The following is a 26,215-nucleotide window of genomic DNA, read 5'->3' on the forward strand; positions in this document are numbered from 1 at the left end:
GGGGGATATTAACTTTTCCAGGTCGTATCCATCCCACGAAGTGCTCAACGAAAAGGTACGATCACAGTACGTGTCATAATCTCTCTCTATCACTTTCTCCTTCTCGAATATATTATATTGTGTGTGTAATTGTGTATATATGTACATATGCACTTGGGAGTTACAGCACTTTTTAGTTTTAAAATGCTCCAACATGATTCGCGTGTAAAATGCTTTTTAAGTGGTTTCTAAAATTATTTGATGTGACAATGTGTGGACTTAGTAAAAAGGCACTATTTAAGTGTTTGGGTGTGGCCATTTAATTTTTTGTTTTTAACACATTTAAATTTAGTTTTAATATATTTATTCTGAATTTTAATATAAATGTATGTGTTGAAATTTATAACAAATGTGTTGAAATGAGACTAAAGTGTGCTCAAATCTCTTTTTAATGTCAATATTTATGGTTTCAACACATTTAAATCATATTTTAACATATTTGTTAGATATGTAATAAATATATTGAAATATATTTTAAGGTTTCATTTAGATAAACACTAGAGAAAAGAAAAGAAAGAATATTATTAGTTATAAGAGAAAATAAAATAAAAGAAAGTATAGCAATAGTTATAACCTTTATCTATGTTTGGATAAATTATGAGAGAAAATAAATAAAATGATAGTATTCTTGTTTGAAAAAGATAGATGAGAAAAAAGAAAAAAAATGATATGAGTTAAATTACTATCATAATCTTTTTATAAAATGTTATAAGATGACAATTAAGAGTTATAAGAAAATAGTTTCGGGATTATGAAAATATTATTTAACCACTATCATTTCTCTCAAAATCTTCTTATTTTTTTGGAGGATAGCATATGAGGAATTTCTCCCCCCAAATCTTTCTTAATCATTTCGGGTTTGCTTGGTTTGCAACTCTAAAAACAATTCTCAAATAATTCAGAGAATATAAAACAGTTTTCAGAGAATAATAAAAGACAGTTATCTAAAAACAAGTCTTTTTATAATTGAGTTTTCATAAAATAGTTTTTTAAAAACTGAACCAAACAGAGATTTTTGTACAATTTTATGTTTTCAGAAATTTTTGTACAAATTTCTGTTTTCAGATTTCTGAAAACAGATAACTATTCTTAGGGTTACAAACTAAGCAGACCTTTCTTTTTTATCCACTAAATTTCCAGTATCCTTATTTTTTATTTTATTTTTCTTTCCAAATCTCTCTGTATCATTCAATCCGAACAAAGCTTAAGTGTAGAGATTTTATGTGAATGGAAAGAAATTCATGTAATATTTGTCTAACTTTTATAAAAGTTGTCTCAATTTACTTGGTTAATAAAGAGAATTACAAATGGTCTTGTGGCCCACTAGTATCTCATTTACCTCTCAAAATGGATGGTGAAATTTGGAGTCTCCAAATGAGCAAATTGGGTGTGTGTAAATTTCTTGCTAGTGAAAAAAAAATAATAATAATAATAAAAAAAAGAGAGTTCATAATTCTTAACATGACAATGTTTTCCCGGAAATTGATACAATATTTTATATAAATTACACCATGAGCTATAACCTAGTGTTTTTCTATTCCTAAAGTTTTCTGCCTAAAAAGAAAAAGAAAAAAAAAAAAGGTACCATCCCTCAACCTCATTCTCAAACCTACACATTTACCAAATACCAAGTTTGGGCCACATACTTGGTCTAGTGGAAATTATTTATGACTAACTTCCGAAAAAAAGAAATTATTTGTGACTGGGTTGAACGATTGTTATTGGGCACAGCTCACCCCGATCCGCATGCCTAATTAAAGCAGGCCCAATTAACAGTCAAAATACAGATTTAACATGACCCATTTCCCCCCTTTTTGTAATCATTTTGTTACAACTCTTTTACCTCCTTCGCATATTAAATGTTTAAATTTAGAATTTTGTAATTTTTGAGATAGATATTTAACGCATGACAGAGATAGTATATAAGTATATAAAAAAAATATGATTTCAGATGAGTCAAAAATGATATTACTTTCGTCTTATTTTTTTGAAAAACTTTGACTCACAATTTTTATAAGTCAAAGTTACCAAAGTAAACATCTATATGGAAAATAGATAGTATATATGTATATAAAAAGAATATGACTAAGAATAACCTTAAATGACTAAAAAATAAAAAGTGGTAGTGAGTCAAAAATTTTAAATTGGACAACTAATATGAGATGGGAGAAAGTAATAATTAAAGTTTAAACAATACTTGTCTTAGGCCGCATAAGAAAGAATTTTCTTCTTATGATAAAATGATTCAATAAAACATTAATATGTGTTTAAGTTTTAAAAGTAAAAAAAAAAAAAAAATGACTACATGTAATAGAAACTAAACCTCTACCTCTCTCACGCACCCTACTGTTCAGATATCTTGCCATCGCTGAAATAGCAGACTATATATGTATAGTTTTGGTGATTTTGGGCCTACTCTTTTAATTAAAAGTCGCTCTTTTGTCTTATTTGTAGTGGCAGATCTGACTGTTCTTGAATGCTATTTGCTTGAGGTAATGATTTTTGAAATTTTAATTTAATCAGCTGTTTCTTCAGTTTTTCAAAGGTTTGTGACTCTGTTTTCTTTCTGTTAAGGTTCATTTTCTCCGGTCTCACATGCTGGAACAGAAGGTGTGCTTGCATTACTTTCCCGAAATTCTATTGTCTGTAATCATTATATATATATATATATATATATTTTAAACATTTAATATCTATTAATATTATATCGAGTCACCTTATATCATAAAGTTCTCCTCGGCCTAAAAGTTCTTAAAAATTTTAAAATAAATATCTAATATATGAAAGGGGTACGGTACTACTCTTAAATAATTATATATTTTTTGGAATCAAATTTCCATGTCGCATATGTTTGTACTCGTGCCTAATAGACGTAGCTATCATGCCAAGTAAATTTGTTAGCTAACACTACACCTCAATCATCAATTCTTTATAAATAAACAAAAGAAGACCAGATAAGTTTTTGATAATATTCTCTAGGCGGCTAGAAAACAATTATCAACCACTCCATTTTTATCATGAGCACCACTCCTACAGTTCCGGCACCCATTCCATCGCCGGCGACACATACCGAGAGCTATGACATCTCCCCTATAGCCGCCGTTCTCTCTCTGCTAGCACTTGTCGGCATACCCGTCTTAATTTACGCTTTCTTCTTCGCTATAAAGTGCCCCCGGGACCCTTTCTCTTGGCTTCACCGGAGCTCCGGCGAAAATGCCGGAGAGTTGACCGGAAGGAGAGGAGACAGCGGAGGTATGGAGTTGATTCCTGTTGTGAAGTACAAGGAGGAGGCACATGGAAAAGAGCATGGCAGCGAGTGTCCGGTGTGCTTATCGGTATTTTCGGACGGTGAAGAGATAAGGCAGGTCAAGCCGTGCAAGCACTTGTTTCACACTGCATGTATTGATATGTGGTTATACTCTCACTCTAATTGTCCGGTTTGTCGTGCTTCAATTGCCGGGATCAAGCATCCGAAACGGCCGGTGGTGCAGGGCGATGATGATCTCCGGCAAGGTTTGCCGGATTCTTCCAGCTTAGTTTGATTCATTGATTGTTTCTTGCTCCTTTCCATCTATATATTAGGTGTCTCAATTCATAGATTTTGCTAGCTCTTGGAATTCAAGTTATAAAGTTTAGATTTCTAAATCCAAAGGGATTGAGAATTGTACCTCCCAACTGTACATAATGTATACAGTATATATTTTTTTCCTGTACATAATTTGTAAACAATTTATTTTTTCAAGGAACCAATATTAAGAGGTTAGTGGGTTAGAGAGGAAGGAGATAATGCAAAGTTTGAATGCAACTCTTCCATTCATGTTGAAGAGTAACCTAATCACTTAAATAATAAAATATTTATTTTTTAATTTTAATTCAAGAGCTTATTTTTATTTCAAATGTTTATTCTGAATAATTCCACCTCTTCCTTAATTTCATGTTATGGAGTTTGAGATTCATTTTATGAAGATATGATTTTTTTTTTTAAAATAGTTATTTTCAAGTTAATGAAGAATTTTTTTTATGAGATGTAATACCTTTTCTTGTTAAATAAAGATTGAAGTTATTTATCGGCATTAAGATTCATATACTTTTTTTTTTTAACAAGCATTATGACAATTTTTTGGTATATATATATATATATATTTTTCCGAGGGCACTTATATCTTTCATATAATATAAGTGGCCACACACTAGAATATATCGTTATAAAACAAACAAAATGATACTCCCACTTTTAGAGTCACATTTAAGGGTAAAAGCGGTCAACAATGATACAGTAATATTTTAATTTGTTTGAAAAGTTTAGACATTATATATCTACACGTGACAGTGACACCCACTTTTGTTGAATAGGTCATAAAGGTAGAGCCCACAATACCATAATTGATTGGCTATAGACATATTAGGTTTTGGCATTTTGCCTTCACAATTGCTTGGCACGCGGAAGCCCACCCATGACTTGCTTTGTCACGGTGTCTGACCAAATTTCAGTGTTTAGTAAATAGCTATAAAACACACGCATGGGTCTTTCTAACCCATTTATGGGTCCATCTTAGGACTGCACTGGGCCTCTGGCCCACGACTCAAATTTGTCTGAGCTCTTACCCATCTTTGATCTGGGCCCTTACCTTAATATCTGAATCGGTGAATCCAATTTTCCACTAATATAAATGGACGCACTAATGGTTTACAGTATCAGTTACATTATTCGTTATTGTGTAATGAATTCGGATAAAGTTAGTATAAATTGACCAATACAAATTACATATCAAATTTTAAAAAGAGTCGCATATTGATCGATGAGACCGGACTTGACTGGGGTTAGCTCTGCTTATTACGAGGCGAAAAATTACTTTAACTTTTGGCTAGCAGTGTATACCTGTTCATATATATTTATATTTTTTCTTAATAAGATTTGACATGGGACAAGCCCATGTAGGCTCTAAAACCTTAGGCAGTCAACCTAAGATGTTGTTTGGTTGCAGAAATTGAAAAAATGGAATTCTTCTAAGAGTATGAATAACATAAAGAAAAGAGAAAATTGTTTGGGATAGAATAATAACTTTTCTGCTTTTTAATTTTTCAAAAAGAAATCTCCTATAAGTGAAATTAGGATTTAGGAGGCTCAAACAACAAAAATGTAGACTTTTAAAGCTGATTGATTATTCACCTAAGTTTGTAGTTGGTAAAAATAATTTATAATATTGAGAGAATCATTGTTGACCCTTATTTTATGTCCATAATGCCCTCCAACTTAAAATTTGAAATTAACTAATAAATCTTAATTTAGTGTACTAAGATTGGTATCTTAGAACCCCACAAAAAACAAAGAAAAAAAAAAAAAGAGAAATACACAAACAATTAAGTATAAGATGGTTGATAAAAACAAATTCATAAATAAATTTTTTTTAATGTTTATAACTTTCATACTTTTTAACGTGAAATTTATTATTATTAATTTTCATTCACTGCTCTTGCTCAGAATATTAATTTCAATTTTTAACTCGTTTCTTCCTAACCAACCACGCGGAACCACCCAAAAAAAAAAAAAAAAGGACCCAGGCGGAAATAGAAATTAGAAAGCACTATTAGGTTAATTTCGTCAACAAAATGAACCGTCTCTCGTATATAAGCGGTCTGCCAAAAGCAGACCCTTTTTTCGTATTTGTATTAGCGGGAACAAATAGTTTGTTCTAGTTTCTACGGAAAAGATTTTATCGGAAATATCATTGGTGCTTTTTTCTTTACGAACATTCACAAATCAAATACCGATTGATATTCAGGTAAGCCTTTCCGTTTCCGATTCAAGACTCGTTCTTTATAGACTTGAAACTGTATCATGTGGTTTAGATTTTTATTTATTTATTATTTATTTTTAAGATTTGAATTGATATATGATATTAGGGTTTTCCTTTTTTGTTAATGTTACGATCTTTGATTTGAATATTTAAGTTTGAATTCGGTTCTCGATGGTAACTTTAGGGGAGATTTTGATACTTTATTAGGATTGTATAATTTTGAGGTATTTAGGTTTAATTGTTAGGGTAACTGAATTTTCAATTGTTTTGGGTCTGAGAGATTTTGTGGTTGAAGAGAATTTTTAATGTATGTTTTTAACTGTTTATTGTGGTTAATGTTTTGTTAAGATGTTGAGATCTATTAATTAATATTTTATTTTTTGAATAAGAAAGTAAATGATTAAATTTATAGGATATCATTCATTGAACAAGGTGCTTTATGTTTCAATGTTAGTCCTTAGCGAGAGCACAAGCAACCATACTAAAATTGAAAGCTATTGACAAGTGGCTCCTACTCGGCAATTCATGGGAAAACTTCTTTTCAATGAAGCGTAGAATACTACTAGGAAATCAAATAATGAGCGGGAGAGTGGACATGGTGTTTTTACTCCAGCTGTTTGAAAGTAGTTTGAGATTATAGTGACAAAGAATTGAATTAGGTTACAACAAAGAAAAATTCCCCATGTTTTTTGGTTGGTTGTTGTGGAAGTTGTGTTTGAAACACAAATTTGATAGCACCAAAATCTCTTTTTGCAAGTAAAGAAATAGAGAGATGATGTCAAATCTTGCTACTGAGTAGATCCTTAAATTCAAACTAGCCAAAAAAAAAAAAAAACACATTTTAGTGAAGGACAAGCTCGAAGAAATCTTCTACTAGTCTTTATAAGAAAATTTATGTTGAACAACAATAAAGAGGGTTTATGAGGTTGATTATAAAAAGTTTAATTGTGTCTAAAGGTTAATAAAAAAATTCGAAGTTTGTGGCTTGAGGTTATTAAGCTAGTAAATTAAAAGCTCTGGAGTCGTTAGCTGTAATTAGTATCCCCAAACAATAGTTAGGGGCTGATTTCTGTTCTTTTAGGTTCTAGGGTTGAATCAGTGAAACAGGAAAGGATTGAAGTTTGTCAAATTGGACATGTAAAAGGTAGAAAAGGAGTGAATGAGGTTCGATTATGTCTTTTAAGTTTTTATGGATGATAAAGAGAAAAAAAAGTAAATTGAAGGAAAAAAAAAAATTCTTGGAATCAATTCTGGCGAAAAACATTATGAGGTCAGACTTCTAGTAAATGTAAATCTAATAGGACTTGGATTCCATAATAGAAATCTGAAACTCAGAAACATTGCTTAGTCTTAGAGCACATACTGACTAAAAAAAAAAAAAAAAAATTAGAGCACATACACAAACATAAATACCACAAGTTGACCCTAAGTAAGACTCATGGACCCCTACTGGGTACTGCAGCTCATGTCCAACTAATTTTAAAATTACTGAACTACACTGGAATTATAAAATGTAAGAGAACATAAATAAAATAGTAGCAGTAATGAACAAACTTAAAGATAACATAAAATAGGCAGGTTGGGACTTGGGAACAATGTTATTATTATTTTTGTTATATATATATATATATATGTTGTGGTGGGTCATGAACAGGGGTGGAGGGAGAGGGGGCTAGGGACATAAAATTTTCAAAATTTTGTTAAGTTTTTTAAACACTTGTCAAATTAGTGAATTTGGAAATAAAAATAATTTTGTCTCCTCGAAACTCATAAAAAATTCCCCCTTGAACTTTTTTAGCCTTACTTTTGAAGTCCAAATCTTGTTAAACACTAGTTCCTACTATAACATATTATTACTATATTTGCATTTACATTTACATATAATATATAATTTGCCTTCTATGAGTTCAAGAGAGATAAAAAAAAGAAAAAAAAATAATTTTTAATAAAAATAAACGAACCTTTCTTATAGAACATTTTGCTTGACGGTTTTTACACAAAAAAGAATAACTAGAATTATTTTTGTCTTAGTGAGTCTTGGGAGCTCTAAGAAGGAGAAAAATTTAAAGTGTTATGAGACCAAGATGACAAAAATGCCAGCAACAACAATTATATATATCATATATGCTAATATTTTTAGTTCTCACTCATTAAATGACAAATGCTATAGCTGCTCCGTGTATAAGTTATTAAAATACTTTTCGATTTTGTTCTTATTAATCGTGTTTTGTAAAAACTTGCTATTTTTTGTTTATTTAAAACAATATATTTAAAAAAAAAAAAAAATCTTCCATCTATGTAATAATGATATATTTTTCCAAAATGCAAGTTTAAACGATTGTTGAATAAAAACGATTTATTTAACAATATTTTTCTTTACCACTTCTTGTTTTATATTTAATTTGTTATTTTATCTTCTCTATGTGTTTTTCCTTTTCATATAATTTTTGTCTCTTTTTATTTAAGTTGTATGTTTCTCATTTTTCGAATTATATTTTCCTCAATATTACTAAGACTAATAAAGAAAAATATCCTACAATTGATTTATAATTATAATTACATAGTACTAATTTGTTCCCCTAAAACGAAATTTCTAGCTTTGCCCCTGGTCATGAACAGCTTATCGATTGTATTAGTTTTAATTTTTCAAAACTTACGAAAATATTCCCCACAATATAGTGCCATAACATGCACTTATGACAATTGACGAAAAATTTCTTCCAAATTGTATGTATGTGAAAAAAATTAGATGTATTGATGATATTGTTTCTACAAATAATTATTTGCAAACACAAGTTCTGGCTCACACTTCCATATGACTTGGCTTTTTGGTTGAGTAAATAAATGACGTGAAACTTTTAGATTGTCCTGGACCATTAACACTTTGTGTACCAGTTAAATACAGACTCTCAGATTGAGAAAATATCCCCACAAGAGTTTATTAATATATTATAAAGGGTCATGAACGGAGGGTTGTCATTGAATTTGTCCACCAAGTGTAAAATAGACCAGGACCATCTAATAATTTCTCATAAATGATATGCAAGTAAGCAGAATAAAAAAGAAGAAGATTTAGATTTTGTTTAAATTTCCCTTTGTTGTTAACTATTCATGTACTCTTTCTTGGCCTTTCTGTTTGCAATTATGTCTGTTTTCTTTGTTGAACAAATAACACGCAAGTGCGCAAAAAAAAAAAAAAAAAAAAAAAAAAAAAAAAAAAAATGGAAAAGAAGGAAAAAAAAGAAGAAAAGGAAGAAGAAGAGATTTGGATTTTCTTTGAATTTCTCTTTGTTGTTAACTTTCATGTCCTCTCTCTTCGCCTCTGTGTTTGAAATTGTCTTTTTTCTTTTTTGGTGTAAGTTCTCTCTTTAGCTTGTATACCCATCCTTTGCAGGTATACTTGATTTCGAGAAACTGTGTAATTCTACTTGAGAAATTAAAACATTTACTGTTTACCTCAGTTCTTGAGGTAAGGAGTGTAGCTACTGGATAATGATGGATAACAGGTATTTGGGAGGTACTTTTGGTGGCTTTGCTCACGAAGGAGGGACTTCTTTCCCAGCTTTAACAAGCGATGATAACACTGCAACAGCTTATGAGAATACAAAGAGTTCAAATCAGTTGTCTATCCATAAGGACAGGTGGATGCAACTCACTTATATCATGTTTTTCTTCCTCGTCTCTACTTTTCTTTCATCTTATTCCCAATATATATATATAATTGGTTGAATAATCTTAAATCTACCATTATGTATTTATGTATCAACCATAAACATGCATGGTTGGGATGATAGTTGATGCCACTACAAGTCAATATTGTATTTTATTTATAATTAAATTTGTTTTTAAGTTATCTCAAGTTGATACTTTCTTCTTTAAAAAAATAGTGCAGCAAAGAACAAAAGGGTGTCTAAAATTATTGGTGGAGGCCTGCGCCAGTTTAGTATCATAGGTCAGTAATTCTTCTTATCAAGTGTCTCCCTTTCATGCGGGTTTCATATCATCAGGTGCTGTTCCAATTATGTTCTCACTTCTCAGTTTGATGTTATATCAATGAAGCTTTATAACAATGAAGCTTATGGGTCTTTCTTTTAATAAAAAAATTGCATTGCCTTTATATAGTTAGTAGAACAATATAGAAAAGATCTTTGTTTTAAAAAAAATTCTAAATCCACTTTTATTATTGTTACAGTATGTAAGAAGATAGAGAGAAAGGGAAGAACCACATGCAGTGAGGTATTTTTCTTTCTTGTCCTCTTTTTCCTGTGTCTTTTTCCTTTTCTTCTTTGGATAAATACTTTATATTTTGTTTGCTAAATGAAAAAGTTTTTTAACAAGAGTTTTGCATCCTAAATGATTTTCTGATCAAGTTAACTATTATCGCTTTTTGAATACTTGTTCAGAGATAAAAACTGACTATATTAACTTTGCTGATTTGGTTTATGCAACCTAGCGAGGAGCTGTTGTGCCAAATTTTAGGAACAATCCAGTATCACAAAAGGGCTCAAGAAGTTGAGCAGTTCTTTGTTGCCCATTCTCATCTGCAGTTTCAATTCAAAATCTATTTAGCTGGCGTTGGAATTTTATCATATTATTAGTGCCTTTATGGTTGAGGGCATGGAAATTAATTTCTCAGAGTCAAGGAACAAAATTTGCATGATTGACCATAGTTGCTTGGGGGTTGAAAAGTTTGTTTGACCACTTTTCTCTCTCTCTCTTATTTTCAGCACAATAAGGTTTTAACAATTGTTCATCTATAGATCATGCAGTTGATAAAAATGTGCTTTTGAGTTTTTCAACACGTGCTCTTCAATATAATTCAAATGATATGTGGGTGATGGAGATCACCATGTGTTCCACAGTGAGCTCCCATCTCTGCGATGGGCCCTGACCGTATTCTTCCTGTTCTCCACTTAAACATGAGGGCGGTGGCAATTACTCTCACATGATGCAATATATGTGTAGGCACAAGAATTTTGGGATTATATTTTAGGCTATTTCTTTATTTTTTTAATTTTGTGGTTTCCTTATTTTTGGGGTTGCTAAATATTTTATTAGGTTTGTCTAGGGTTTGCCCTTATATGTGATTCGATGTCTTAGGATTTATCACACTAGTATTAAGGTTATCTCCCTAAAAATCTCTATTTGTTGGTCTTCTTCTCATTTCTCCTGTTATTCTGATCGGCCTTCTCTTCTTCCTTTCCTACATTGCTGGGTCTTGTCATGTCAGTTCGTTTAGATTACTGTTATTGCCTCTGTGTATGATTATGTCTTATCTTATAATTATTGGGTTGTCTGGTTCATGATGTCCAGGTTGCAGATGAAATTGTAGCAGATTTTACCAGAATTAACAACAGTTCAGCAGTTTCCTTCAATGAGGTTTGATCAACCCTAGAGTTTAACCTTTTTACACTGCTATTATTATGTTACTTCTTGTGTATGCTGAGAAGTGAACCTGTGAATGTTTCAGTCTGATGAGAAGAATATAAGACGACGAGTATATGATGCATTGAATGTCCTTATGGCACTGGATATTATTGCGAAAGACAAAAAGGCAATTTGGTGGAAGGGACTTCAGAATACAGATGTGAAGGATTTTGAACAGCTTAAGGTTGGGATAAGAGTTCATTATTTGTCATATCAACAAAACGACTATCTCTCTCTACCTCTCTCTCTAAGTTAAAAAAAGAACACTGTAGACACTTTCATCTGTGCGCTTGCCTTAGGGGGACTATGTGCATATAGCTGTACATGTTATAACCCTGCTAGGGTGTTTAAAGGAGGCTAGGGTTTGGTGGTTTGGATGGGAGGCTGGCTAATAAGTGAGGCTACAGGAACTGGATTATTAAGATTTTGCTACACTGTAGCACAGATAATGTGACCACACAACTAACAGTATGAGGCTACAGGAACTGGATCATTAAGATTGTGTTACACTGTAGCACGGATAATGTGACCATGACTAACAGTATTGTCCCCCTAGATATCCTTGGGGCTAACACTTGGCTATGGGGGGCCCGAGCCCTAAAATAGAGGTGATGGATATGTAAAACACAAGTTCCTACTTGAGAAAATTGCTTACTATATGTTCTTATCAATTGCTTCACAATTTTATTAGTCCATCCTCTACATTTGTAATCTGGGTTTTCCTAACTTCCATAGAGGATGGGACCTGTTCTTGTTTCGTTTTTCCTGTCACCATCCTACTCAATCCTTTTCATCACCCATTCATACCTTGACTGATTTGGCATGATTTTTAAGTGTCACTCTATAGAGAATGACTAGATTTCTTTGTTTATCCTTGCAGGCGTTGCATGTTAAGCTGATTAATGGGATTGGAAAGAAATCAGCCTATTTGAAAGAATTAGAAGAACAAGTAATGTTGTCTTATCATTTTCTTTTTGCCCTTTTAATAAACAACAATGTAAATTATTTTTTGGGAGTTTTGAGAAATTTTAGTTATGCTATGGATATGAAAATCAAATTTGTATAAGTTTACAGTTGAAATTGGAGTTTGACAAATGCCCACTCTTGAGACTTCTTGGACTTTTATGCATCACTTTTCTGTTTTCCTTTACGTTTATTTAGTTTAAGTGAAGTAGGGAGTTCAACTTATTTACAATCAACTTAGTAGCTTAAAAATATTAAATAAGTAGGAATGCCTTTCTTGCTCTAGGTCTTTATATGCCCAATGCAAAAAGGCCATTATGTAGTGCTGGTCCAGTTACTTGGAAATCTGGGGTTGAAGAATGGAGACACATTTAACCTTTGACATTATTTTTCTTAAAGCTGCTGCTATCAAACTTGAATCCATGTCTACACTTGTTAGCCTGAGTTTTTACCAGCACCAAGCAATGGCCACAACGTGTATAATTTTATATTTGGTTGCAACTATCCAGTAAATAAAATTGATTCGTGGACATAGTTTTAGATTCATGCAACTATGAAAGTTAGAAATAGCCTGAATGGGTATATGTTTTTTCAGAAAATTTTAATTATTTAACAAGGGATATCTTTGGTATTAGTTATTGTTTACCTTTCTTTCTATATGTGGAAATATAAAGAAGGCATATTATCAATTTTATAATTTATTTTCTTTAAATATGAAACAGATTGCAGGTCTCCAAAATCTGATGTCACGCAATCAGCAGTTGATCAAGTCTGGATATGTTCCATCTGGAGGATTTTCTTTGCCATTTATACTAGTTCGGGTACATATCCTCTTTCCTTCCAATTATTATTATTATTTTCACAAGTCTTTGTAATTGAAACATAATGGTATTTGTGATATAAGCTGCTATCTTATTCAAATTCTTAAAGTACAGTATATTATTGTTGAAGAATTGGAAGCCTTTCAGTATTTCCATTATCTATTTGGGCTTTCATTTGACCTATAACCCCCCATTCCTTCACGGCAGTAAATACTAAATAATATTTAATAGAATATTGATCTTATTAACTAGAGATTAAAGCTTTCTTGAGTTGTTAGAATTTATTCTTGATCTTTCTAATCGAATTTTATAAAAACAAAAATATTCTAAATGAAGAGCAAGTATTTGTAAATTTCATATGTAGAATTTCAGAGATTTAGAGCAGAGTCTTGTTAAGTATATTATTTTTCACGACCATTCAGTCTAGGGGATATTGTACATACATTCACATTCACCTTTTCTCACAGCACTCCTCTAATAGGATTTAAACTGGCAATGTGATTTATCATTCTTTCTCGATTTTGGAACTTCTTCTCTTGTGGGAATCACCCCCCTTATTGGCGCACGGTAGTTCATTGATATATATATATATATATATATTAAGGACACATCGCAAGTCCCTCATGGTGAACCAGGAAACTGCTCACATTTTTCATTGTCAAACGTGTTTGTTTGATGCATCTGACTGGTAACTTGTCTCACACGTATTGTAATGTCTATGTACTTGAAAATTTTTTTTTTTTTTTTTTGTGTCCAATACTTTACACATTTTCAGATACCCATAATGTATCTTGATGTCTCTTTGATGACCAATTTGTGCCCAAGTGGTACCAAGAGAGGATAGCGCGTAGCTTCAACCATTGTCAGAAGAAGAGCCCCTCCGTTTTCCATTTTAGTTTTTGAAATTGAAGTGTATAAAAAATCTTGTATTATCTTTTCACTAACTCTCTGTTCTATAGATTTGTTAATAGTTCGTTCTTATTATTTTATATTTGCTTTTAAGTTCACAATTCAACAGATTTTCTTGGCAATATTAGTTATTACTCTTACTCCTTGCTATAATGTGGTTGGTCAAAATTTGATACTTATTTCTTTTCAGCATGTTCAAAGTACTGAATATAATATAATCATGTTTTTTAGGACTTTTGCATACTCCTTTCTACTAGGTTCCAGTCAAATGCTCATATTTGCATTTTAAGAATTCATCCATGGGTTACATTATACCAAATATAGGCGTGTTACCCTGCTGAACCCCCAATTTACAACTCCAAGTGCTCTGGTTGGATCCCTTCATTAATCTAGAGTTGGATGTGTAATTGCTTATGTCCAATGGGGTAAGTTTTTTGGCTTGGAATATAAAACTTGATCATATTGCTTCATTTATATTGTTCAATAATATGTAACACATATGCAATCTATAGTTCTGATTTTATATTTTTTAATATTCGCAACGATATCTGTTCTGAAGTTTATTCTTGCGTAATATGTAAATATTGTGTTTAATTTAGTGATGTAAAATGTTCTACGATTTACATTGTTTATACATATACATTTTGTAAAGCAAACCAAACATCAAGCTTGTGTCATCAGTATGTCACCTTATATGGGATTTCAATATAATTGTAAGTGGATATATGTAAGAAGAAATCTAATCAAATATGATATGATGTTGATATACTCCTGTGATTAGATTTTGCTCCCATATGTGCATGATTGGATAATGTTGGTGAAGTAGGTTTCCGTTGGATCATGCATATTTTACTTCCTTGATGGCATAAATTGGCACTAAACTAATGCTATGGGTTTATTTTCCTAATCATCCTATTATTGTCAGCTGTGTGTTCTGAACTTGACCTTCTCTCTCTCATTCTCTGTAGACAAGCCCTCATGCTACAGTTGAAATTGAGATTTCTGAAGATATGCAATTGGTACACTTTGACTTCAATAGGTAAGACTACTTCACCTTATTTTATCATATAGTATTGGTGGTTAATTTTTTCTATTAACAGGAAAATTCAACATGCACTACATATTGTATTCAGTGGACTGTTTTTCTATGAATCACCATGTGCTACTTATTTATCTGATGTGAATTTAAAAACATATTTGTTGCATGTATAGAGCTGTCTGTAGATCTAGTATTTTGGTGAACTTTTCAACATTCAAAATTTCTTTTTAAAGGTAATAGTTGAAAGCAATGAGAAAAAGAGAAGGGGGAAAGGGATAGAGAATTAAGAAAGACCTTATGAGCCTTGATCAGTGATTAGAACTATTGATTAAACTAGGTTGGTAATGGTGGTTTAGGAATTGTGGTTTTCTGAGGGTGAAATTTCCTTATTTTGATTCGATTATTATTTTGTCCGCAGTACACCATTTTCCTTGCATGATGATGCTTACATTCTCAAGTTGTTGCGGTGCTACCAACTTGCGGAGAGTAGACATGTTTCTCAAAATTCTTCAGTTCACTCGTCTTCAAGCTCCGAAATTGCATGTGGAGGCACTAGACCGTTCTACTGGAATTCCGAAATAGAGACAAGGAGGTGAACAAACTTTGGGGTTTATAAGTATAGATTTATAGGGCAGCTTCAAATTTTCATACACATGTATCCATCATTATAATATCATATATATGTATATAAAGTTTGATACACATTTATCTGTTATAATTTTTTTTTCTTGACAAGTTACACACCCATTGTAATTTCTAATGAGATTTGAATTCTCGATCTTTCACTTTGAAAAGTACATGAGATATCATTAGGCTACAACTCTTGGTGAGAATATATTATTATAATATTTTATACATATATACACTGCTACCAGTTTCGTTTTTATTTCATTATTATTATTATTATTTTTTTGAAGAATAGGTGATGGCATAGTGGTTTTATTCTAGTCGGGTAATATTTTTACCCTTCCTAGGATATGTTTAAAGAGTTTTCGATTGTAGATAGCTTGTAAATGGACTCCGCACATTATCATTTTAATAGTAGCTGGATTTTGCAAATTGATTGATATTTTTGCCTATACATTTTAGTTTATTCTTCCATTGTACATTATTCTTTTTCACGTTATAGTTGTTCAAAGATGAGGCATCACCATAATCACTAAATTAATCTTCTTTGTTAGTCTTGGATATATCTATATTTTTTTGGTTTATGTTGAGTTTGTAAATGACTCTCAGATGAAATTTGGATTGTAATTTCAAGAAAAGTTAAAAATGATTCTAAGCCATCTTGAGTTTCTTTTATTATTTTTTAGATGAGGAAAAGTGGAAGTTCATGCAATTGTTTCACTTGGGGAAGTAGGTCTAAATATTATTTTTTCTTTTTTCGAATGGTCATTTTGGCTTTAAAGTCTTTGCCTAGGAACTGGCTAAATTTGGCTTATTGACCAACCAACCAACCAACCTGAACCCAGCTCCATAATAAAGATAGAAGGGGTTATTTGGTTCATTTTTTTAGAACGGTTCTTCTGACATAAAAATGAATAGAAACTTATTTGATTGTATTTATTTATTTTATTTAAAAACAGTTTTCTATTTTTTAGTATTTTCAAAAACCATTTTTAGAAACTCGAAGCAAAATAAGGCCAAAACATTCCAGTTTGTCATAAATATATTGTTTCATAGTGTGTAGACATGTACCATATGTGAGTTCCGTAACACGCTCAGCATGTGAAGAATATGTTGAAATATCCAAGCATACCAATTTAATGAATGAATATCAATTAAATATATTCTTAAAAAGTGACAACGTAAACAAACAAAGTTTATTAAATAGTGTATTTTTATTGAGCGAACATATCAATGATACAACATACTCTATGTGGAGCGATTTCGTGCAAAGTAAAGATATAGTGGGAGTGAGAGAGGGAAAAGATGAGGGGAAGTAAAAGATTCATTCGGTCGGGAAACTTCTTGGACTGGTTTACGACACCAAAGCACAAGACTTAACTTTTCCTTGAACAAATTCTTTACACTAGATTATTATACATATTTATGTGTGTATATATATATATATATATGCAGACATACACATTAAGTCAAAAAATTCCTATTGGACTTGTTTGCTTTAATGGCTATGTAAGCCAAATTATTTGGTGGTCATAAACAGTAGTAATCTTTTAATTAAAAAAACACATGAAATCACACTACTTTTTCATGCAAGAGGGAGAGCCACTGATCTTTTCTTACTAGCTATGCACTGCTACAGTCCCTGCAGCATCATTAAGAAGCTTAAAGGCTAAGTAACTATCACTCTCTCGAAACCCTAAAAAGCAATAAAACAAAAAATAAGAAACAGAGAACAAACAAAAACCTACTAAGACTATACATACATACATATATATATCTATATCTATACATATATAAACAACATAAAGCTCCTTATTCTCATTCCTCTCTTTATATATATCTCCCTTTCTCTCTTTAAGTCTTTCCTCTCTTTGCAAAGCCAAAGCCAACCTAGCCCTCTCTTGTTGATTTGATTCTCGATCCACTATTATCTTCAAAACTTTACAAAAGAGAGAATTAAAGATCATCAAGAACCATGGTTTTTTCCTCCATCCCACCAGCTTATCTTGATCCAGCCAACTGGCAACAGGTAAGGGTTTCTTCAATACGTTTTCATGGCTTCTTTAATTTTGCTAAAGAAAGCAAATTTCAAAAGATAAATAATATTCCCATCCATCCTTTTTCTTTCTCTATTCCATTTTATTTTTAACATCTCTTGTTGAATATACTATATCTCTCAATTTTTTTTGGCTCTTTTGGTTTCTCATACAGCAACCAAATCATCAAAGTGGGAGTGGAGGTGCTAACTCTCAGCTCCCACCACCACAACAGCAGCAGCCGCCTCTGCAGCCTCATGGCGGTGGTGGAAGTGCAGGCTCGATCAGGCCTGGCTCGATGGCAGATCGAGCCCGGATGGCCAATATTCCGATGCCAGAGGCTGCACTAAAATGCCCTAGATGCGAATCCACCAACACAAAGTTTTGCTATTTCAACAACTACAGTCTCACGCAGCCGCGTCACTTTTGCAAGACCTGCAGGAGGTACTGGACTAGAGGGGGTGCACTGAGGAACGTCCCCGTGGGAGGCGGCTGCCGTAGGAACAAAAGATCAAGCAAAGGGAGCAGCTCCAAATCTCCGGTCAGCGGTGATTGCACGGCTTCTCCATCAACCAGTACAGTTTCTTGTTCTAGTGGTGGAATGGGAATGGCAAGTACTTTATTAGGCATTTCACCGCAAATTCCACCACTCCGCTTCATGGCTCCGTTGCATCAGCTCAATGATCACTATGGTGCAGGTGACATTAGCTTAAACTATGGTGGAATTTCAGCTCCGGTAACAAGTGACATGAATTTTCAGATAGGAAGTGGTAGTTCACTTGGGGTTGGCATTGGTTCCTTTTTGCCAGCGGGAAGTAATATTGAGCCGTGGAGGTTTCAGCAGATGCAGATCCCTTTGTTTGGTGGCTTTGAAGGGCAGTCTGCAGGAGTGTACCCATTTCAAAGTGGTGTTGAGCCTTCAGGGTTTGGTGGTGAGCAAGCGAGTCAGGGCGGAGCGAAAATGGGTGCTTCGGGGCTTACTTCCCAAATGGCTTCAGTGAAAATGGAAGAGAATCGAGGGTTGGGTTTGTCAAGGCAGTTCTTGGGAATGCCAGGAAATGATCATCAGTATTGGAGTGGTGGTAATACTGCTTGGACAGATCTTTCTGGATTTAGCTCTTCTTCCACTAGTAATCCCTTGTAATCAATCTCTGGTAATCTCCAAAGTTCCATATCGAAGCTTAGTTTTTGCAAGTGAAGCTTCCAAGTAGTATAAGCCTCCACAGTATGGGTGTTCTTAACCAAGTTTGGGCAAAATGGGGAATTTTTGGATGGGATGATATATGTGTTTGTCTCTCTAAAACCCTCCTGGATCGAGCTGAAGAAATTAATGGAAGGGTTCTTGGTTTCTTTCATTTTTTTTTTTTTTTTTTTTTTTTTTTTTTTTTTTTTTTTACATTTCGGTTTTGGTTTAATTTTCTTTTGTAATGTCTGCGGGTGTATGCAGTAATGAATGTACGCGTTGTTGTATTTTTATATTGCACACGAGGTTTCATCTTGCATTGTGTTGAATTATTTGTATTGAATTCTATAGACTATATATGTACGTGCTGATAACTCTCACATTATATGGTAGTATTACTGGTGAGAGGCTGCATTGCATTATGAAATTGGATTCTATGTTGAACTACACATCTTCGAATAAGATCTCTGGCATTCGGAAATGAAAAGTTTAATTTCACACTAATTTTCAAGGATTTTGAACGAAAACCATGCTACATTTGGTTGATTCGACTTTTGTTTTTGTATGCTGTTATAGGTTCCCCTTTCTCCCATCCTTTGAGTTTTTCATGTTATCTGAATATGATCAATTGAGTATTGTAGTGCTTTAGATGCATATTATGTGAAAGTGAAGGCTAACATCAGTAAGCCATAAAATAAGGGTTATATATATATATATATATATATACATGGGTGATTTTCTCATTTGATTGGAAGGACAAAATGCCATAGATGGAGAGTGTTAATGTCTATTTAGTTGATTTGGTTGTCAATTTGTGGCTTCAAATTTGGGTTTTGAGGGTTTAGTCTGTGTTATATAACATTGCATTGCTTTTAGTTTATAATTTTAGCGCGCCTTTAGAGGAATATTATCTAGCTATCATGCAACTTACTGATTTTGAATATTTATAATTACTTGGAAAAAGTTTAGGTAGGATTATAAATAGCTAGCCTAAGCTAATTGTACTTTCAATCTTGAATCAACCTCTTTAATGAAGTAAGGCTCGGTTAATAACTTTGAGATCGAAGCATATATATCTATCGGCATTTTATTGTTTATTACTCTTTTTTTTTTATTTTTTTTATGGAGGCAAATGCAGACAAATGCATGCTTGTTGATTCAATTACTTCAACAACTGAATAAGGTTTCTAACATGTACGTGTCGCAATGACCTACAAACCGAGGGCGGGTCATATATCAAGTTATCAGATGCTTATATTCAACAACCAACATAAATAGCTCTCTTTTTAACTTGTCTTGAAATTCCAATGTTGCTTATTTTAGTGATTACTTCAACATTGAACTTCCTTGGGTCACTGGGGTAGGAGGTAATAGATCCAAAAATTAATGTTCAATTTTTATTTTATTTTAAAGAAAAAGAGTTCAATAGTACTATATTTTTAATTCTAAACTTGTGTGTCCCTTGCATGATTTTTTTGTTTTTAGCAAATTTGGTGATGAAAAATAGAAAAGGTACATTTCATCCTTAGTTTCATTAATTAAAAATGATTAATTTCTTACATTGTCTGTAGTTCAAACATTCACTTTCCTCAGTTTCCCAAAATTATCAGAAGATCCACCTAGAGACTCGTCATATACTTACTTTCATGTCTCCAAGAAAATCTGTTCATTAATTTGTTTAATCATACAGCACACGTAAGAGAGAGAGAGAGAGAGAGAGAGAGAGAGAGAGAGAGGGGAAGAGAATATGTATAGAGATTAGAGAGTGAAGTTTGTTACTTACTTTCCATGATGAATCCATGATTATGTGTAATAATATGTGAATGTGCTTACTGTTAGTGTGTGGGTGTGTGGGTGTGTGTGTGTTGGGCGAGAGTGACGCTGAGATTGAGAAAGAGCAGTCAAGGAACGTTAAGAGGGTAGGTATGACAAAAGTCTCAAAAGACTCCAAAATGTCGTTTAGATCCATCCATACATACATATATATATGTGTGTGTGTGTATATATATATATATATAGTACCCTACAGTACTTCAAAGTTCAAAAAATCAGTGTGTTTCAAAATTCTGTAATTTGGTTCCCCCAAGAAAAATAAAGGCGCAGAGGAGAGTCAAAGTTTACAAGACCAGTCCAAGAATGCATTTTGATTAGTTGTGAAAACTCTGCACGCGACTGATTTTCTTGCAGATCATGTACTCATACTAACTGTATCTAACAGAAATCTTCTTTGTCCAGGGTTGGACCAAACTTCTATGTTTGCTTCTGTGTGTGTGTGTTTTATTAGTACTATATTTCCCGGTAGTGTGTGTATTTATGTAACAACTCATTTTATAATTGGATAAACCGTAATGAATTAAAACTGTAATTAAGCTCCTACTATCTATGTATATATTATTTTATGGAAACCAAATTTAGATAACTGGGTTTTTGGGGTTTTTTTTTACCTGACACAAAGATAATACATATATAGTTCATACTAATTAATTATAGTCTAAAAAGAATATAAAGATGGGTCTAGTTTTTTTTAATGCCACCATATATGGCATCCTTTAATAGTATATCTTCAAAGGTAGAGTGTTGAAATTGAAATTGTATGGAAGTTCAGGGGTGGAGTCAGAAATTAAATCCAGGGGCACAATATGAAAAAAAAAAAAAAAAAAACAATAAGCATGACAATAAATATAGATTATTCAAATCAAGAGACAAAGAAAAGAAATTACTCAATCAATGAGTCATTTAAGAAAGATAAATAGTTAACAAAAATTTTGAAAAGGAAAGAAAAGAGAGAAAACTTTGAAAGGGAAAAAAAATTTGGGCTTTGATTCAAAAAGAAAATTTGACTTGCTTTTGCCATATGAAATATGAATATTAAGTAATAATAACATGGCACTTCGAATTCGATATGAGAAAAATTTTCTATTATTTTTTCAAAACATTAGATTATGTATGGAGAGAGTAGTATGAGATAAAGAGTATTCCTGACAAACTTTTTGTTTTCACACTGGAAGACTCTTAACAATATTTATGTTATGAAAGAGTGCGAAAATAAAAAAAGAAGAGTTTTTTTCCTTATTTTATTTGATTAGATCAACAAGAAACTTTGGATTGCTGAATCACATTTTTTCACATATAGATATAAAAATACATAAATTTAGTATATGTATTATAGTAAGCGGGCCGGGCAGGCCAGGGCACGTGCCCCCCTAGGTATACCGTATACTGACTCCGCCTCTAATCTCAGGTCAAAAAAATACTAATATATATTGTTAGAGGAATGATACGTAATTTAATAATTAGATCCACAACTCTAATTATTTTCATAAGGTGACGAGGTCAATCCTCACTCACATCAAAGAATATATATATAAGCAATAGTTTGAAGCAATTAAGGGAGATTGGTGATGTTGAAAGAAAGGAATCTTATGTAGGTGTTCCGATTTGCTTTTGCAAGAACCAATGAAGGCTGGCTGGCTAGCTGCTTACCAACAAAGAATAAAGCTACTCTCTTCCAGTGACATTTATAATCAACCCTCCAAAAAGCATTCTCTCTCTCTCTCTCTCATCCAAATATTAACAGTACTGATGGAGATTATGATTATGATTATGATGATCATGTGATTGTTGGTCGGTTGGTCCTCTCTTTCAACTGTTTTTGAGTACGTAATCAGTGGGAGTGTCTATCTTAAGTCTATTGAAGTGATCCCGAAATTGTCGATATATGTGTACGTATATATATAATTGAAGTGTATATATAATATACATACATACATATATATATATATATATATATATATATCTATATATGCTTCCAATTGGGTATCTTAAAAAAGAAGCCAAATCAAGAAAGAAAAAGAGCTAGCTAGTTGTACGATCGAAGAGGAACAAATCGAAGGATGGCTCCGAAATCCATGCCAATTTCACTCTCTATCTGCATCACTTCATGTTAATTGGTGCATGCCCACTTGGGTATGCGTGATCATACTCATACACTCTCTTTCTATATCTAGATATATGGATGCATATATATATATATATATATATATATATATATATTGTACAGGTGGAGAAACGATATTTCAGGGTGTTTAGAGTCCTCACGTTGTATCAAATGAGCTCAATCATGCAGATCGAGATAGATGCCCTATATTCCCATGAGCCACACCACTTCACTAGTCTAGTCTCTTGTCTCATATGAAGCTGGCTATATTATAAAAGAAGTTACTTAGAATACAAAAATGCGATTTCATTGGAGGCATTCTAGCTAATGCATATTGACTAGAATAGCTCCGCTTTGTTTGGAGCCAAATTATTTTTGGAATTAAAAAATGAAAATAAAAAGGAATGAAATTCTATTTGTGTGTTTGAAATAAATATTTTTATCATTTTATTCTTATTAACTAGAATTATAATCTTATGGTTTTCTAAAATGAAAGATAATTTGGTAAAGTTATAAACCTACAACTAAATTAATTTACAAATTTTATCATTTTTTGGATGGAATTTGAAGATACTATAATTTAGGATTTCAAATCCCAAAAAATTCAATTCTATTATAAATTGTCTCGGTTTCAAACGCTATGAAATTTTATTTTCAAGTCATGGTCCACATTTGGACATATGTGCCATGGAATTAAATTGACTACTGATGTAAGATTGGATGGTCTGGACTGAGCTGGGCCGGGATGGGCTGGACAGTTTAATGCTAAAATATTGTAGCCCAGCAGATATGGTTGGGCTTCTGCAGTTTCTTTGGATTATATTGGGCCGAATAGAAAGCTTAAGCGATGACTAGTCCTTGATGGACAAGTCCGTAACCCCATTCCAATTACTTACAAAAATTATATGTTATCTATAATTGTTCTGTCTTTTTCTAATTTTCATTCTTTTCACGATCTTCTAAATTTCTAACAACAACTGAATTTTTTTTATTTTATTCCTGGCAAATAAATATGGTGTGACTCGTTTCAGAAGTTAGGTGCTAGATCAATTAGGTCATTGGGTGCCCAACTACGGTTAATGGTTGCATTTTGATTGTTAATACTATCATGGTAGCTCTCAATGACAAAAAATATAAATTTTGTGTTTTAAAATATGTCAAAAGTCCAATAAATTATTTTAAAAATCTTTTCAAGTCATTATTAGCTAAATAAATTACTCTATTTGGATTTATGAAAAGATCTTCTCTAATCAGTAATTGCGAGAAATCCAATATTTTTTTTTTTTGCTGTTAATCATCCTTATTCATATTATTCTTTAGCCTAATAAAGATTTTCGTTTGTGTTTTGATAAACTGTTTTGGCAGAATATGAAATATTTTGAGAAACCAATAACAGCGTCATGGTTTGGGAAGGAGCATAAGAGGACATTTCTATTACTCAAATATATGGCATTTCTATATTTATGTTTCATTGTAAAATATTTTCCACATTTTATGTGTTTGGATGTAAATAAAAACAGTAAAACATTATTTTTTAGTAAAATATTTTCTTCAAAAAAGTCATAAAATAACTTCCCGATTCAGCTTACTTAAAGTCGATTTTGTATTTCTTAAGAGGGTGTGTTAATTTGGAGTTTAAAAAAAAAAATCATTTGATTGAATCATGGATTTTAAAAGAAAATAAATTTTGGAAGGATTCCAAATGAAACTGTAAGGGTAACAGTGATACTTGGAGTCTGCACTGTTTGAATTAATTGCTATAAAAAAAAAAAAAAAATTACAAACTGCTTTTATGTCTCATTTTATGAGCCACTTTCATATATATATTTTTTATTTGAAGAATTCTATTTTATTTACGATCCAATTCCTTTAATAATTTCAATTACAAATCTCAAAAGAAATTTATTTTATTTATCTATTTATTTATTGGAAAGTTTAATCCCAAAAGAATTTGGTTTGAAACAAAAGTCTACAATTAAGATAACGTACAAGTCATCTCCCTTTCAACTTGGCTAACCTGAGCAATACCGTATTACACTATGCCTATTGCTTGATGCCGACGGGCATCTCTAACGCCGGTGAGGTTTTCTAATTTCGGTGGTAATCTCTTCAGATTGGGATTTCGTATTCATTTTCAAACAATTTTCATATATATATATATATATTTTTGGTTTGTTCAAGCAAACTAGTATTTGAGGTGATTAGGTTTTGAATCATGACACTGGTGTCAGTTTGTTTGATGTCGTATGATCAGTTCAAAATTTGACATTTTGATTTCATCTTCTAATTTCGTGTCCACCAACTGTTTGATTAAATTTCTAACTAATTTGTTTTAATTTTACTTATCTTTGTTGTTGGATACAAGCCAAAAAGCAAAAATGAAAGAGAAAAAAATAATTACATGCGAAATATTTTACATAAAATATATTTTACGAGCTTGAAATTATATGAAAATCTGATATTTATTTATCTCTATCCACGTGGTTAATATTTAGTTATATTATATTGGTTGAAGGTGAGGGATATAGAGCTAGCTAGGACAGAAATTGTATGCAGTATATCATGGCGGGAAGCAGAAACAGTGACAACAACAAAATCAAAATAAATGACTGGAATGGGCTGCCTAGAGATATCATGTCTGAGATACTAACAAGAGTACCTGCTGAATCACTTGTTAGATTCAAACTCGTTTGTAAGTTGTGGAAAACCATCATCTCTCATCCTAAATTTATCAAATGTCATCTTCACATATGGGAATCCAGCCTGCAGTCATGTTCACAGAAGATTTAACATCCGGCTTGCTTCTTTCATCCAATCGTTTGCTACTTTCGGATTTCCTTGACAAAGACTCCACAGATTTTCCTACACGTATTCCCAAAGGTTACTTTCATATTGTTGCCTCCAATGATGGTTTATTACTTCTTAAAACTCCTCCTTGTTACCACGTTTACAAAGAAGGTGGTGGTGCTTATGTTGAAACAAAGCTATGTGTTCATAATCCTGTTACTGGTAGTCAAAAGTTGTTTCCTCCAAATCCAAATCATTATATGGTGGTTGGCGATTGTTTTTTGATAGTGCATGATGCTTCAATTCAAAAATATAAAGTGGTGGTTTTTATTGATGATGCACGTATTATCCTTGAGAAGATCAACATAATTACTGTAGACAATGTGGAGATGGGGGCAGCCTCGAATGGAGGGAATTGATCAGTCCATCCCCATTTTGCCTGAAAGATGTTTTCAATGCCATCTCTGCGAATGGGATATTGCATTGGTTGGCGTTCACTTATCATCCTCAGGTGACTTTTGTACAACCAATGGACATTGCTTATGATATTGAGAGTGTTAATCCTCCTCAGGTGGCTTTTCTACAATCAATGGACATTGCTAAAGAGGAATTTAGGCGAGGAATAAGCTTGCCATATTGAGAAGATCCT

The 26,215-nt window shown here is 32.3% G+C and overlaps 3 protein-coding genes across 4 annotated transcripts; all 3 read left to right on the forward strand.

Moving 5' to 3' along the window:
• Nucleotides 1-2,959: 2,959 nt before the first annotated feature.
• On the forward strand, nt 2,960-3,911 carry LOC132293518 (RING-H2 finger protein ATL33-like). Its single transcript, XM_059791038.1, has one exon. The coding sequence runs from the start codon at nt 3,057-3,059 to the stop codon at nt 3,579-3,581; it is 525 nt and encodes a 174-aa protein (XP_059647021.1). The 5' UTR covers nt 2,960-3,056; the 3' UTR covers nt 3,582-3,911.
• Nucleotides 3,912-4,183: 272 nt separating this feature from the next.
• On the forward strand, nt 4,184-15,882 carry LOC132293517 (transcription factor-like protein DPA). Of its 2 annotated transcripts, XM_059791036.1 has the most exons (10): nt 4,184-5,822; nt 9,232-9,478; nt 9,725-9,789; nt 10,030-10,073; nt 11,151-11,216; nt 11,308-11,448; nt 12,145-12,213; nt 12,950-13,048; nt 14,926-14,996; nt 15,415-15,882. In XM_059791036.1, the coding sequence occupies exons 2-10, from the start codon at nt 9,330-9,332 to the stop codon at nt 15,590-15,592; spliced, it is 882 nt and encodes a 293-aa protein (XP_059647019.1). In that variant the 5' UTR covers nt 4,184-5,822; nt 9,232-9,329; the 3' UTR covers nt 15,593-15,882. The 2 variants fall into 2 exon arrangements, with proteins under 2 accessions (XP_059647019.1, XP_059647020.1); XM_059791037.1 differs by lacking the exon at nt 4,184-5,822 and having other exon boundaries at nt 5,844-9,478.
• A 1,582-nt stretch (nt 15,883-17,464) lies between these two features.
• Nucleotides 17,465-19,222, forward strand: LOC132293519 (dof zinc finger protein DOF2.4). The gene is made up of 2 exons (XM_059791039.1): nt 17,465-17,652; nt 17,835-19,222. Exons 1-2 carry the CDS (start codon nt 17,599-17,601, stop codon nt 18,801-18,803), a joined length of 1,023 nt encoding a protein of 340 aa, XP_059647022.1. The 5' UTR covers nt 17,465-17,598; the 3' UTR covers nt 18,804-19,222.
• The last annotated feature ends 6,993 nt before the right edge of the window (nt 19,223-26,215 follow it).

Source organism: Cornus florida, unplaced genomic scaffold (genome assembly GCF_030987335.1).
Source record: "Cornus florida cultivar Cherokee Brave unplaced genomic scaffold, ASM3098733v1 CherokeeBrave_3.0.0_Hap2_Chr02, whole genome shotgun sequence".
NCBI classification, from domain to species: Eukaryota; Viridiplantae; Streptophyta; class Magnoliopsida; order Cornales; family Cornaceae; genus Cornus; species Cornus florida.

Coding starts and splice junctions, on each gene's coding strand:
- LOC132293519 (XM_059791039.1), top strand. CDS start 17,599: ATGGTTTTTTCCTCCATCCCACCAGCTTATCTTGATCCAGCCAACTGG. Junction 17,653..17,834: donor ATCCAGCCAACTGGCAACAG/GTAAGGGTTTCT, acceptor TTTCTCATACAG/CAACCAAATCATCAAAGTGG.
- LOC132293517 (XM_059791036.1), top strand. CDS start 9,330: ATGATGGATAACAGGTATTTGGGAGGTACTTTTGGTGGCTTTGCTCAC. Junction 9,790..10,029: donor GCGCCAGTTTAGTATCATAG/GTCAGTAATTCT, acceptor TTATTGTTACAG/TATGTAAGAAGATAGAGAGA. Junction 11,449..12,144: donor AGGATTTTGAACAGCTTAAG/GTTGGGATAAGA, acceptor TTATCCTTGCAG/GCGTTGCATGTTAAGCTGAT.
- LOC132293518 (XM_059791038.1), top strand. CDS start 3,057: ATGAGCACCACTCCTACAGTTCCGGCACCCATTCCATCGCCGGCGACA.